At 46.7% G+C, this 14,039-nt stretch overlaps 1 protein-coding gene across 6 annotated transcripts in view; it reads right to left on the minus strand.

The window, feature by feature from the left end:
* Positions 1–14,039, minus strand: part of HYOU1 (hypoxia up-regulated 1) — a 28,288-nt gene that overhangs the window by 8,161 nt on the left and 6,088 nt on the right. For 2 of the 6 annotated variants that reach the window (XM_031960111.1, XM_031960110.1), the window contains exons 2-16: positions 8,032–8,129; positions 7,811–7,904; positions 7,551–7,629; positions 7,227–7,381; positions 6,938–7,014; positions 6,538–6,719; positions 6,217–6,332; positions 5,920–6,112; positions 5,498–5,632; positions 5,230–5,312; positions 4,956–5,088; positions 4,123–4,307; positions 3,381–3,519; positions 3,044–3,104; positions 2,821–2,900 (exon numbers count right to left, since the gene is read on the minus strand). In XM_031960111.1, coding sequence (XP_031815971.1) covers positions 2,821–2,900; positions 3,044–3,104; positions 3,381–3,519; positions 4,123–4,307; positions 4,956–5,088; positions 5,230–5,312; positions 5,498–5,632; positions 5,920–6,112; positions 6,217–6,332; positions 6,538–6,719; positions 6,938–7,014; positions 7,227–7,381; positions 7,551–7,629; positions 7,811–7,904; positions 8,032–8,129 — 1,810 coding nt within the window. The other 4 variants (XM_023499414.2, XM_031960114.1, XM_031960115.1 and 1 more) reach the window with 4 other exon arrangements.

The raw sequence follows: 14,039 nt of genomic DNA on the forward strand, positions 1-14,039 counted from the left end.
CAGTGTGAAACCACAGAGCAAGAAGAATAATGTGGGCACCTCTCTGGCACCTGCCCTGTGTCCAAAACTCAGAGGAAAGCCCCTAACACTTAAGATTTATAGGAAGATGTAAACAAGAGACATGAGGGAGGCAGTGGGAAGGCTGCTGCATGGGTTGTGGTCTGCACTGCTGATGAAATCTTAGATCACCTGAAGTACTTCTCTACCAAGAACAGTGCTCCCTAGACTAGAAGGGACAAGAACAAAAAGGACTAATGATCCCAAACCCAGAATCAAATAAGAGAGTGAGGACACTTCAATGTCAAAGAAGAGGCTCAAGTCAACCTCAGACACACAGACCACATCCCAGGATCATCCTTGAGGTGACTGCTGGGCTGTGGTCGGCTGTCACTGAAAGAACCAGGGGCTGCAGGCCTAGAGCAAGGGGAAGATATTCAATTTCAAAAAAAGGAGGAGCTGAGGCTGCAAACAACAAGCCTTAGACATACTTTGGACTCTGGTAAAATAAAATAACACTTTATTCAAAGAGAAGAGTGACTGAAATCTACAAATGCAGCACTCAGACAGCCAGGGAGGCTTCATCAGGAAGAGGGGATACCAGAAAACTCAGAGCTCTAACAGTCCACTTGGGTCTACAGGGGACAAGCAGAAGAATTGGGACGTCTTCTTTAAGCTATTCAGCATGAGCAGAATGATTTATTTATCATCTATATTATTTGCTTCTAAATCTCTAGTTGTACTTTCACAGGAAAGTATAATCCAGAAGTTGAGGAGCCCCCAACGGAAAAATCAATACATGGTGGCAGTGAGCAGGGCATTCTACTACAGATTAGTCATTACACAAAAGAAGAGGTGTAAAAGATAGATGTAAAAAAGATGTAAAGAGAGACGGCTAACAACAAATTAATGGAAAGACGTGGACTAAGGCTCACTGGAGGACTAGAATAAGTTAACACTTCCTAATAATTAGTTATCCCAAAGGGAAATAAGATCTCTTAAGATGTAGCATGTTACCCCCCTCACAGTAGAAGTATTCAAACAAAGATCACTTTCTGAGAAGAGGATTCTTGTCAGGTAGAAGTTGAATTAAAGAGCCCTTGAGGTCCAGACTGTGATTCTGCTCCCCTCCATTATTCCTTCTAGTTCATGCCTCTTTCCTTACCATCCTCAGGAACAATAATCAGGTCAGAACTACCAGTGCTTCCAGAAAGGGCAAGACTTTGCAAAGCTCCACTCACCATCCTCGTGACTTCCAGACTCAAAGTCTGGCTGTCTCTAGAAATTCCTTGATGGCCCTGGCTTGCTCACTCTTTGATTTCTGTTTCCAGCATGAAGCACAGAGCTTTAGTATATGCTAAGTGCTTAAATGTTTCCGATTCATTCACTCTCCCCACTCCGGCTTCAGTCCTCTTCACATCCCAGCCCTGACCTACGGTCTGCCACTTTAATCATTTATTAGCTACTTCCCACACCCCCAGCTTCAGTTGCCAATCTGGTAACACTTAACCCCAGGTTAGACCCATCTGTCTAGCCCAAGACATAAAAAGAAAAATAGAGTTAGCAGTTCAGATGGTATATCAAACTAACTGGGCTTCACCAGGCTGCTTCTAAAACTCTCACAACATAACACAGAATTCCATGTCTTGATCAATATTTAATCGAATTAACAAATCTTTTGTGAAGACAAACAGTTTAGAAAGATTTATATCCTAGAGAAATGAATGGAAGCAAAACCTTAAAATAAACATGAAATTTTAAATGGACACAACTCCTTTCTGGAGATCTCCAATAAAACAGCCAATGAAACACCTGAATGAACAATTTCAACAATTCAGGACTCTATTTTGAGACTGTTCCTTTCATAGCTGGATAGCCCTGACTGAAGTAAAGTTCATCCTTGTGTTTAAAAGTCTCCCACGTTTGAAACTCTGAGGTTATACTTGGTTATAAAATCAGAGAGATTAAGAAAAAAGTCAGCTACCAGATCCTATGGATCCTACCTTTGCAATCTTATTTTCATCCCTTCTTTCTATTCCCACAGCAGTCAACCCTTGGTTAGAAAGTCATTATCTATGAATACCTATATAATAACCTCCAAACAGGTGTTCCTCAAACCCTAGTCCTAATTCCTCACCTTCCACCTACTGCTAGAAAAATCTTTCTTATGCACTCATCTGTTCAAAAACCTTCACTGGTTCCCTACTGCCCATGAGTTGATTTCCAAATCCTTAGCATTCACTTAATCGCAGAAGGCTGAGGTGAAAAGGGGCCACTGCAGAGATGAGCAATATCCTACTTTTGCAGTCAGTAAACCAAGGCTATGAGAAGGGATGGGACATGCCTCAACACCATTCAAAGAGTGAAAGGCAAAGCAGAACTTGAATCCTTCCTGGCTGCTAGGCCAATGTTTTCTCTCAGAGCCTTCTTCAACATCAAGGATTATTGACAACTAGAGACCAGCTACTGCATGAGGCATCAAGGATGAGAAATAAGCCAGCCTCTGGTCCTCGCATATACTCCTAATACTAAGCAGACACAAAGTATGAACGAGGTCAGTGGCATGTAGGGACACCCAGCTCAGGAATAAATCTGATGCTCATGATCCTTCTTCCTGGGCATTCCTGGAGCCCCTAAGTCCAGATCCCCATCCACATACCACCAAAATAACCCACGAATGGTATCTGGGACTAGTTAATCTGTGCCAGGGCCTATGTGAAGTCCTCTTGCACTGGACTTAGTTACATTTGCTCAACTGAGCCAGCTCAGAGATCACTACTCACAGGGAAGTTTACAAAAGAAGGTAGAGTCCCCCCGGCTTACCTGTACGGTGTCTGTCCCATTCTCCTTGGCCTCTGGAGTGGAGCCACCTCCAAAAAGACTGGAAATGGTGTTGCCCAGTTCTAGGGAGAAGAGAGCCTGGGATTAGAGGGCTATAAGTAGCCCAGGGCCCCTCAGCACTTCTAACCCATCAGGGGTTCCCCCAGACCCATGGACACCACCACAAACCCTCGACACCAAGTGCCCAGTCTGGCCCCTTCCTTACTAGTGAGTGTGGACTCCTCTTCAGGATGGTCCTCCACTGTTGTCTCAAATACAGACTCCACCTGGAATGGGTTTCAGAGCATTAGGATTATATGGAGTTTCCCTGTATATCACATAGGTGTGATTTTCATTTGTATTTGGCATGTGGCATGTATTTTGTCCTCAGTATGTCTTATCCCCCATGTAGTTAGGAATTTTTTGGTGTCCTAATCCCCCTCCATGTGATACTTCTTCCAGAGCCCAAGACTGGGCTTTACCTATCAAGGAGCTGGCCAGGGAGTGGATGGAAGCTGGGTTCCCCCCACTTCCCCTTGCTTCACCAAAAGCCAATTTCTTACCCTATCCAGGCTCAGGACACCACTTTCATCCAGGTTGAAGTGGGCCTTGATACCCTTGGACTCATAGTCAGGATACTTCTTAAAGCTCTCCCCAACTCCTTTTAGCTTCACTGTGGTCAAGTTCAGGGAGCCAAACACTCTGGGGAGAGAAGGGGGGGGGGGGGTCACAGGGAGGTTGTGTCATATCCTTGGTTCCCCAGAGGCTCAAGACAAAATCTAACTCCACCCTTAGGGTGTCTGAAGTAAATGACTTCCAGGGGCTTGATGTTTAGATTAGGGAAATTCTAAGGCCCCTTTCATATGGTTTTTAATGGTCTCTATGACTTCTTGCCTCTTCTATCCCTTTTTTGCAGGCCTAGGCCTGCCTCATACTCAATTTCTTTTTCAGAGTATCAATTTCTATGTTTTTTCTAAAAAAGGCATGCTATACATTTTGAACCCAAAAATAAACTCAGAAATCAATTAAGCCAAAAAATTCAAAATAATGCCATTTTAGGGAGCATCATTTATGTAGAGTTTAGCAAACAATTTCCGAGTTTGACAACAGATGTCTCACTGCATTTTAAGTGTTCAACAATCCACTTCTGTAAATCTGAGTTTTTGAACTCTTATCTAAATTTTTCTGGATATTAGGTTTCCATGCCCTCTTCTCATTAGAAGCATTCAAGTACCCAGAAGCCTTCTCTTGCAGTCCCAGATCCAGTCCTCCCTCTGACCCATATCTCATGTCCCATATCTTCACCTAAGATCCTCAGGCCCCAAGAAGCCCATGTCACCGTAGTTCACGTGGAAATGGAAGTCATCATTGTAGCGGTTAAAAGTAATGACTTTTCTCTGAGGATAGGGTCCCATTCGAGAGAACAGAACCCGTTTGTTATGTTTCAGGCTCCGAGGACCAGCCTCCTCTACTTCTCTTGTGAACTCCACCTATAACAGGGGAAAATAAAGAGTTGGGGTATGAGTAAGTGAGAAGATGGCAGAGAAAGGAGTTAGGAAGGAGAAGTCCAGTAAACCAGACCATGAGAGACAGGAAGTGGAGACAGAGGTGACCTGTGGTTTTACTGGCAGCAGGAATCCCTATGTAAGGAAACTTCTTTTACCCTCTCAGGTAGACATCTTCTCTGCAATTTAGTCACCTTAGAGACAGAGGTATTAATCTTGGTTCATTAAAATATAACTAGGAAACATTAAAATAAATAAAATAACGCAATACAGATGATGTTAATTTTTGGTTTTCTAAGTCAATGTAAGTCCACAGGGATCCCTATTTGAGTCTGACCTCACTGGCTGGAAAAATGAGATTAAATGACTCAGGCAGGATCAGACAATCTGTATGTATTAGAGGCAGAGCTTAAGCCCAGGTTTCCCTGGGTCTAGGATAGATCCTCTATTAGTAGGCAGGATGTGTTATGACTAAGCTCCCTGAGGGCAGAATCTATATTGTTTTTATCCTTATATCTCTACTGCCTGTCTCACAGCCTGTTACATAGAAGGTATTCAATAAATACAAACCAAAAATGATAAAAAGCTAAAAGAGACAGATTGCTGTCCTGTGAGATGGGGAAGCTGGCTCACCTGGATGGGATAGACTGTGGCATCCCGAACACCAAAGGGCTTTACTTTGAAGGCCTTGCTCAGGGCGGCAGCCTGGTACACAGCACCCATGGCGGCTGCTTCATCAGCATTGATGTTCTTCCCTAACTCCTCCCTAGAGTTGAGGGGCAAGAGGAAGAGAAAAGAGCATGAGCTATCTTCTAAATGCTCAACAGAGCCCCCTTTTCCCCCAGCTCCAGTGTTACCTCTTCCCATCTTATAAAAAAAAAAGCACCCCAGACTTCCCAGGACTTACTTGCCCACAGCTTTCAACAACACCTCCTGTACTTTGGGGACCCGAGTGGCCCCACCCACCAGGATCACCTGTTCAATCTCATCCTATGGAGGAGGAAGCACAGTGTCCAATAAAGGAATGAGTGGCACCTTCATCCCCAACCATCCTCTCTTCAGTCCTGGCTGTCTTCCTTCTCTGGTCTCCCCATTTCATCAATGGCCTCAGACTTCATCCTCCTCCCTTCCTCCTCCCACCCCCCACATGGCAATGCCTGACCAGGTCCCCTCACCAAGTTCATTTCAGCACTGCTGAGAGCCTGCTGCACAGGCCCAGGCACCCGATCAAACAGGTCCCCACACAGCTCCTCAAACTCCACCCGTGTCACTTTTGCCTTGAAGTCCACGTCATCCATCAGCCCTTCAATCTGGGGAAGGGACAAAGGACAGAGCTAAGGACTCGTTCCCAAGATCCTTTTCTGGGTTTGGCAGGGTAGTGGGCCCAGTGTGGGGGGAGGGGGAGGGGAGAGGGCTGTGGGGAAAGGAAAGAATAACACAATCTATGAGAAGCTTTAGAGATTTAAAATTGAGAGAACAAGAAAAGCCAACACTCCCAGTCTAGACAAGGGACATAACACTGGTCAAGGAGTTGAATGAGAGAGAGAAAAGAATGAGGGGTCAGGGCCTCCAAGTGACACCTCAGGTTGGTTGGCACCTGTGCCATGTGGTCAGCATTAGCACTCAGGATGGTTTTGAGCCGGTTGGCTTCACGAAGTAGCTTGGCCATGGCCCGAGGGTTTTCCTGAACATCCTTTGCCCCCTGTCCCTTGCGTTGCTCATTGAAGAGTTTTGCCAAATGCTTCCGCAGTCGCAATTCCATCTCCAGGCCCCCGAGAGTTCGGTCAAACCTAGGCGGCAGAAGAGAACCCATAAACCCCTTGCTTCCCCTCACTACTTAAAAAACACCAATCTATGAGGCTCCCTGGAGCCCCTCAAACATGTGACCACTCACCCCACACCACGGATCTGCAGCTGGGGCTGGGTACCAGCTTCCTTGGTTTTCACTGTTTGATAGGTGACGATGGTACACACTGTGCTCCCCGCGCCCATGTCATAAAACATCACATTCTGAAGGAAAGCGTGGGCAGGCAGGTCAGCACACATTACCCTTGGCTGCCTCAGAAACCCAGCCAAGTAGTTTTTCCAGACTGTCCCAACCCTCAACCTGACAAATACAGCAAGAAACTTGCTGTTTCTACATTCTGACACCCAAACCAAACCAAGTGGAGCCCTCCCCAGTGCAGGGGCTCTCGGCCTCCTCCCTTCTTGGTACCTGGGCAGTAGCATTGATGTCTTTGCGGCGGAAGACTCCATAGCTGAGGGCGGTGGCAGTGTTGGCATTAATGAGCTGTAACACCTTCAGGTCGGCCATTCGGGCAGCCTGCAGTACAGCCCGGCGCTCAGCCTGGTTGAAGAAGGCTGGCACAGTAATCACTACATCCTTGATGGGCTGCTCTGTGGAGGGGAAAAGAGGGACCCCTGCCACCTTCACACATCTTTCCATTTTTAACACACACGCCATATTTACTGCCAATACTTGGGCCCATCCATGATCTGGTCAATAACTCCCATCCCTGTACCCCAATTCCTTTATTTAGTCTTCCCACTTTCTAACCCAACATGCAAACCTCCAGACCTACTATACAATCTTCATCAGCACTCCTGCCACTCACCAGCAAAATCCTCAGCTAGGGAGCGAGAGTAATTGAGAACCATGCCCAACACCTCCTCTGGAGAGAACTGGAGCTGCCTAAGGTAAGGATCAGAGAGATGATCAAAGCAATGCTTAGGGATGTGTCAGAAGGACTATTTTCAGATTGAAAAGGCATAGAGCGGAAGAGGCCATTGTGGCCCCTCTGTGAAGGAAACTAGCTTGGGCGACTGTTACTATCCACCCCACCTCCTTCCCTGTAGAAAGCAAAGTAATAATAAATGGGAACTATTTACTGAGTGGTGACTTACGGGCTCAGGTGGAATCGAACAGTCTGCCTGTGGGGGTCGGTACCCAACTCCTGCTCAGGAAAGCGATCCCGGTAAAGTGCTACATGTGGGTTGTCACTCCGCTTTCCCAACAGGTCCTGGAAGTACCGCACTGTAGCCTTTGGATTCTTGATGGCCTGGATGAGAACAGAGGCAGAGTCATGCTAACTCTAAAACCATTCCCATCCTCTGCCTGGGGGCTGGGCGGGAACTAATCAAGCCTGGGACATTTCCTATAGATTATGGAGCTGATACCCAGAGGCCCAACTCCCTCCCAGCAAAGGGAGTGGAAGATCTCTGGCTTACCATGCTTGCTGCACTATCCCCAAAGAATCTTTCATTCTCTTTCAGGGCTACAACTACAGGTGTTTTCCTCCGGGATTCCCTAAGAAGAGAGAAGAAACGACATCATGGACAGACACCTGAGAAAAAAGAGGTGGAGCTCAAAGCTCCTTCTCCACCACCAACAAACATTATGCGCCTCATGTTTTGGGGGAAGCGGTCTTTCCCTCCCCCCCCCCTCTCCCCGGGTGCCATGGCCCCTCCTCCCCAGGGGCTGCCCTCACTTGTTTAGGACGATTTCCATGGGCACACCAGGCTTGACGATGGCCACCTTCATTGATTCGCTGCCCAGATCCACAGACATCACCGCAAGAGTGTCTAGGAGACGGAAGGGCCGCGCGTGAGTCTGTGTTTATGTTAGAGCCGGTGGGGGGAGGCGGGACTGAGTGGCAACTTTGTCCCGCTCCAGGCCGAGGGGAGAAGGGGAGGCCGCGCACCCACGTACCAGTCAGCGCCAGCAGGTTGGCCAGGAACACCGCGAGCAGGGCCCAGCAGGGCAGCCGCCCGGCTCTTCCCTTTCGGTCCATTTCAGCCACTGGGCGCCTGGAGGAAGACAAAGTAAAAGCCTGAAACTCCGAGCAGCGGGGGAGGGGCGCGGGAAGGGGGTTAATGGGCAGATGTCAGGTCCCAATTACCCTCCCCCAGCCGGGCTACTTCCCTTACCTAGGAGGGCTCCGCCCCCAAAGCCCCCGAAGTCTGAGTGTAAGAGCACCAATCTCTTGACCTCAGAAAGTAACCGTTCAAAGCGACGGAGGGGGAGGTCCGAGCTTTACACCCCTTCGGGGAGTTTGTCCAGCAGGGGACCGCCCGGGAAGGGGGGGCGGCCCGGGAAGGGGGAAGGGGGGGGGGCGGCCCGGGGAGGGGGGGGCGGCCCGGGAGGGGGGGGCGGCCCGGGAAGGGGGGGGCGGCCCGGGAAGGGGGGGCGGGGGAGCCGCCGGCGCCCCGCAGGTGCTCGCTCCCCTCCCGGGAGAACGAACCGCGGGCCCCGAGCCGGTCCCGGCACCGGAGGGACGGCGCGGCGCGCGGGGTTCCGGCGCTCACCGCGGGGCGGGCCGCGCGCGCGTGCAAGCCGGCAGTACCGGGCCGGCCCTGTTACGCCCCCGTACCGGCTTTTCCGCCCGCCCGCCCGCCGCGCGGCTCCCGGGCTCGCTCTGCGGGCCCCGGCGCGGGAGCCGCGAGCGAGGCGGACAAAAACGCGCAAGCCGAGTCCCGCAACCCGCCGCGACTCCCCACCTCGGGCTTGCAAACTGTTACATGAGCCACCAACCTCTCCCCGGCGTCTCGCGCACCAACCGGGCCCGGACGCGGCGCGCGCTCATTGGAGCCGAGGGCACCCGGACCTGCGCCGCGCGCCCGGCCCCGCCCCCTCGCCGCCCGGCGCGGCCTCCCATTGGGCCACGTACAAAGCCCGCCCCCGCCGCTTCTCGGCCAACCCCGGCCTTGGAGACGGGGGGGGGTGGGGGGAGGAGGCCTTCCACTCCGGGAAACCGCCGGCACCTGCTTCCCATTGGTCCACGGCGCAGGATTGAAGGCTGCTCCTCCTTCCCTCCCAGTCTCCACCCCCTCTATCTCCCCCCTCCCCCCGACGCCCCCCGGCCCCCCTCCATGATAAGGAGCCTGAGGGTCCCTACAGCGCGTCGCTAACCCGAAAGCTCGCCTTGCCCCGGGTTCTCTCCGTCCCGAAGTCCCCAGCTCCGGCTGCCTGGGGTTTGGGACCCCGTTCGCCGCGACTCCCTCCCCACTTCTTACATTTAAAAAGACATTTCCCCCGACGGACACAGCGGGAACTTTTGCAATCAGACTTTTGGCGTGGAGCAGGCTGTAGGGCGTCCCAGAAGAGAGGGGGCCTGCGTACATGGCAGCCTAGTCTGAGTTCCTACTTATAATAAATGCACCCGCCCCCTTTGTTAGCCTGTTTCTCATCCCCCAGATGCTACGCCACTGGCTAACATTTGCACCGGGCTCACTGCTAGCAGCTCTACAATTACCTCATCTCTTCCTTGCATAGCCAGCCCTGGGAGGTAGGAGCTATCATTCTCCCCGTGCCACAGAGGAAGAAACCGAGGCAAACAGAGGTTGCGTCTCTAGTTCAGGGTCACACAGTAAGTGAGGACGTCTGAGCCAACTCCAGGCCACGGGTTAGCGCTCCCCGTTTAAATACTAACCATCCTTGAAGGCCCAGCTCAAATCAAGGTGGCTTTCCTTTGACTGCTCAGTCCACACTCCTATTTCCCTTCTCTTCCATTCTATGACACATATAATTTCATAGACTCTCCTTATCACGTTCTAATTTACTCAAGTCATCTGTTTCTTCAACCACATTATTCCAAGGTAGCGGCAATAGCAAACACTCCTACATATACTCAATATATGCTTAACTACAGAATTTCAGGACCTTGTAGATCACCTAGTCCAAATTCTCCGTTTTATAAATTCGGAAACTGAGTCCCAGAAAATTTAAGTGATGTCTCTGACTATAACTGGCCAGTAGGACAGCCAGGACAAGGAATGCGGGTCTCCTAATCCTGGTGCTCATTTCACAAGGAGTATGTATATAGTATAGAACTCTCTAGCCTGCTTTTGGATACTTGGTCAATAGATATTTGGCACTATAATAAATATCACTATATCCCGCGATATGTTTTGGTGGGATGAAGTAGCTGCTGCCACAAAAAGAGCCTCTCCTTGCTTTCAGAGTCGATTCCCCAAAAGGTATGCTAGAACACCTGTTTTGTTCTCTGATCCCGAAGGCCAGTTCCATAAGAAGAGGTTCCAGTACTATGGAAAGTTTTGATAGTCCCATCTAGACAGTCCTGCCCAACTTCCTGTTCTGAATTAGGAGCCAACACCATCCACAAGCCCACCATATACAGCAAGCCATTAAGAGGGAAATGAAATGAAAGAGTCGCTACCTGGTAAGAATTAATCAGTTTAGGAAACAGGAGACTAGAAATAGTTGGAGGGGAAAAAAAGGAATCATGTAAATAAGTATAGCTTACAGATAAGGGCATGTTACTAAGTTAGTGTGAAAATTTCATATCTAAATATGAGGGTAAGCATATTAGTTAAGAAATTTGAGATAGGCAAGGTTGAGAGAAGCTTCCTAGATGGAGCAAATGTTGAACAGTCTAGAGAAGTAGGAAAAGCTCCACAAAGGAAAGGTTTTGTGATTTGGAGGTGTCAAAGATTCTTGTATAGCAATCCTGAAAGGCAGCACCATGAGAAGAAATTATGTCAGGAAGCTCTATTTGAAGGACTGCTTGGACTCAAGAAAAGAATCCAAAGTCCTGACCAAGAGAAATGAAGGCAAAAGGTGTGCATTCATACCAAATTGTTAAGAACAAGAATGGTCCTTTGCAAACTGTCTAAAAACATTTATTAAGGACCTCTCTGTGCCAGAAATACAACATGCTGGAATACAAACATAAGGAATGAGCTAATTGCTAATCTCAAGGAGCTTGTTTTCCTTTTCATAGGCCAGGATTTTAGAGCTGAGGGGGGGAAAAAAAAGCAAGGGAAATTAACAATTTTTAATTATCGGTTATGAAGCAGTAACTGATGAGCTTTTCCTTTCCTCTGTTGCATCTGAGCCTGTGAAGCCCTGGCTTCCTTTTACAAGACACCAGACTTAAAATAATCATGATGCTTTTAAGGAAGAAAAGTATTTAGTTCTCTCTCTCTCTCTCTCTCTTTCTCTCTTTCTCTCCCTCCCTCCTTCTCTCTCTCTCTCTCTCTCTCTCTCTCTCTCTCTCTCTCTCTCTCTCTCTCTCTCACCAGAAAATGTTCTTTAGAAAAGGTATGCCTTTGAAGTCTTTCCAGTCTACCTTAATGGTGATCTGTACTCATTGAAATGGAAAATCTGAAAAGGGGAGGAGAGGAACTCTCATTAGAAAAATTTCCATCCCTAACTAGCAGAGTATTCTTATTTGGCTGCTGTAAATTCAGGTTTTTTCCTAATAGAGGTAGCAATTTGAGGGAGTGGGAAGGAACACTTGCCAGAAGCCACTTGTATTGTTGCTCCTAAGTGGCTACACCTACAACTATGAAGGGAGAATAAGGTTTTTAATTCCAATCCACAAACACTCTCTCCTCCTATAAGTAAATTTGAACAAGCTAGGTTATTCAGCTTTGAGAATGCTTTTGGTATTGTATGTATACAAATATATGTATACATGCATTATACACATACTTTCTTTTTTTTTTTTTTGATGTTATTAATCATCTCAACTTTGAGGCTGATAATATTCCAAAAGGCAAATCCATGATGATCACCCAGGCAGACCTAATTACAAAGTCTCGGAAGAGGGAGACTTATTTAACTTCCAGAGAACTTTGATGTTTTGAACCAAGAATTCCCAACTAAAGTTTGAGGAACGTTTTTTTGGGCAGATTTTCTCTACAATGGCCCTTTCTCACATTTTCTATTATTGTTACAAAAATAAATCCATAATAAAATTTTTCAATAGCACTTGCCCAGAGATGTTAAGAATCTATCTAAACAAAAGGCCAAGACCGTAACAAGTTCAATATTGGTGTCCTGGCTCTGACATGATCAGTTAGATGATGTTGGATAAATGAGAATTTCTCTGATCTCAATGTCTTTATTTGAAAATTTTAGCTATTCATATTCAGTTCTTAATATATCTCTCCCATTTATGGTACAGATTCATAAACATAAATAAGAAATGGGAAAAAGTGAGAGTACTCTGGATTAAAGATTTATCATTTCATTAATCAGAGTTCCAGTCTTACAAAGTTATTTTTCTCTATACTGTTTTCATTGTTTAAACTATTCTCCTCCCAATTCTGTTTGATTTACTTTGCATCAGGTCATAAAGGTCTTACCTGTTCCTCTGAATATTTCATCATTTCTTATGAAGCAATAATATTCCATTACGTTGATAAATAATGGAATGGTCATCATGCTAATAAGAAATTGATGGGGTTCTAGTGGCAGTCAGAGAGTTGTAGAAATCCCCTTTTGGTCAGAGACACAGGTTCTTCAGGAAAGTATTGACAAATCCGAAGAGTTTTAGGTGGCAAAAATGGAAGTTTATCTTTGGATGAGAAGTCAGCTTTGCTAGAAAAACTGACTTCTTTAATGCAAAGTCCTATTAGGGAAATGGAGGCTGGCACTGAGAAGAGAATGTCTTCTCAGTGGGCAGGGTCCTGTAGCTATACCAAAGAGGCAGAGCATGCTGCTTTTGACCTTCTGCAAAGAAGTCAGTTTAGAAATATCCTTTCATAGGGAATCTTGAGACTTTGGTTTCAGGTTGAAAAGAAAGCCAAAGTCCCTAGACTTAGATCTCCAAATGAATGGAAATCACTTTTTGAAAGCTTCTGGAATTTGGAATTTCTTGAAAATTGATCTTCTTCATCAATGGGGTGATTTGCCTTGGAAAAGGCCAGCCTGAGAAACACAGACTGGGAGACCCTGATCTCTCGGATCAAAAGGGGACACAATTTCAGAGTGATAATTTTACAGATTAAAGGGAACATAGTTTCACACCCCATCAAAATGACAAATATGGAAAATTCTGAGAAACTTGGGAAGACTTAGATGAACTGATATAGAATGAATATGTATAACCAGAAGACTAATATTCACAATGACCACAATAATTTAAAGGAAAATAAGATTGAAAGATATCAGAATTCTGATCAATGAGGAGATCAAACTTAATTGTGGCAGGTAGAAAGGTAGTGAAGGTAAAGAATAAGACACACATTGTCCTTAGTTTCAGTTTAGCTAGACTTGTTAAAATGGAATCAGTAGGGAAGCCAAAGTATCAGCCTTGTTAAATATTTACTTAGTTTTGTACAAAAGATGCAAACTTATTTTCAAACCCCCCCCAAACTCTCCTATATATAAATACAAAAGCAATTCTGACTCTGTTACTTGATTTAATTTATTCTCATTTTAAAAGTGATAACCCATTATATTCCTTTTTCTTTTTTTCTGAAGCAATTGGGATTAAGTGACTTGCCCAAGGTCACACAGTCAGGACACGTTAGGTCTATCTGAGGCTAGATTTTAACTCAGGTCCTCCTGACTTCAGGGCTGGTGCTCTATCCATTGTGCCACCTAACTGCCCCTCATTATATTCTTATACCACAAGTTGCCCAAGTCTCTCCAATGGATAGACCCTTAATTTCTTCATCTGAAAAAATGAGTGAATTGGATAGGCTCTCTAAGGCCCCTGCCAGATTTAAAATTGGAACCTGTAAAGTATCTTGGGGCAACTGCATTGGCCTTGAAATCAGGATGACCTACCTTCATGAGTTTTAATGCAGGTTCAGACACTTAGTAGCTGTGTGACCCTGAGCTAGTCATTTAACCTGATTTCCATCAATTTCCTTCTCTAGCTCATTTTATAGAGGAGTCATAAAGACTTGAGCAACACTAATTGACTAAACATTAACAAAACCAATAGCCTAAACTGATTCTGAGCT

This window comes from Sarcophilus harrisii, chromosome 3 (genome assembly GCF_902635505.1).
Source record: "Sarcophilus harrisii chromosome 3, mSarHar1.11, whole genome shotgun sequence".
NCBI lineage: Eukaryota > Metazoa > Chordata > Mammalia > Dasyuromorphia > Dasyuridae > Sarcophilus > Sarcophilus harrisii.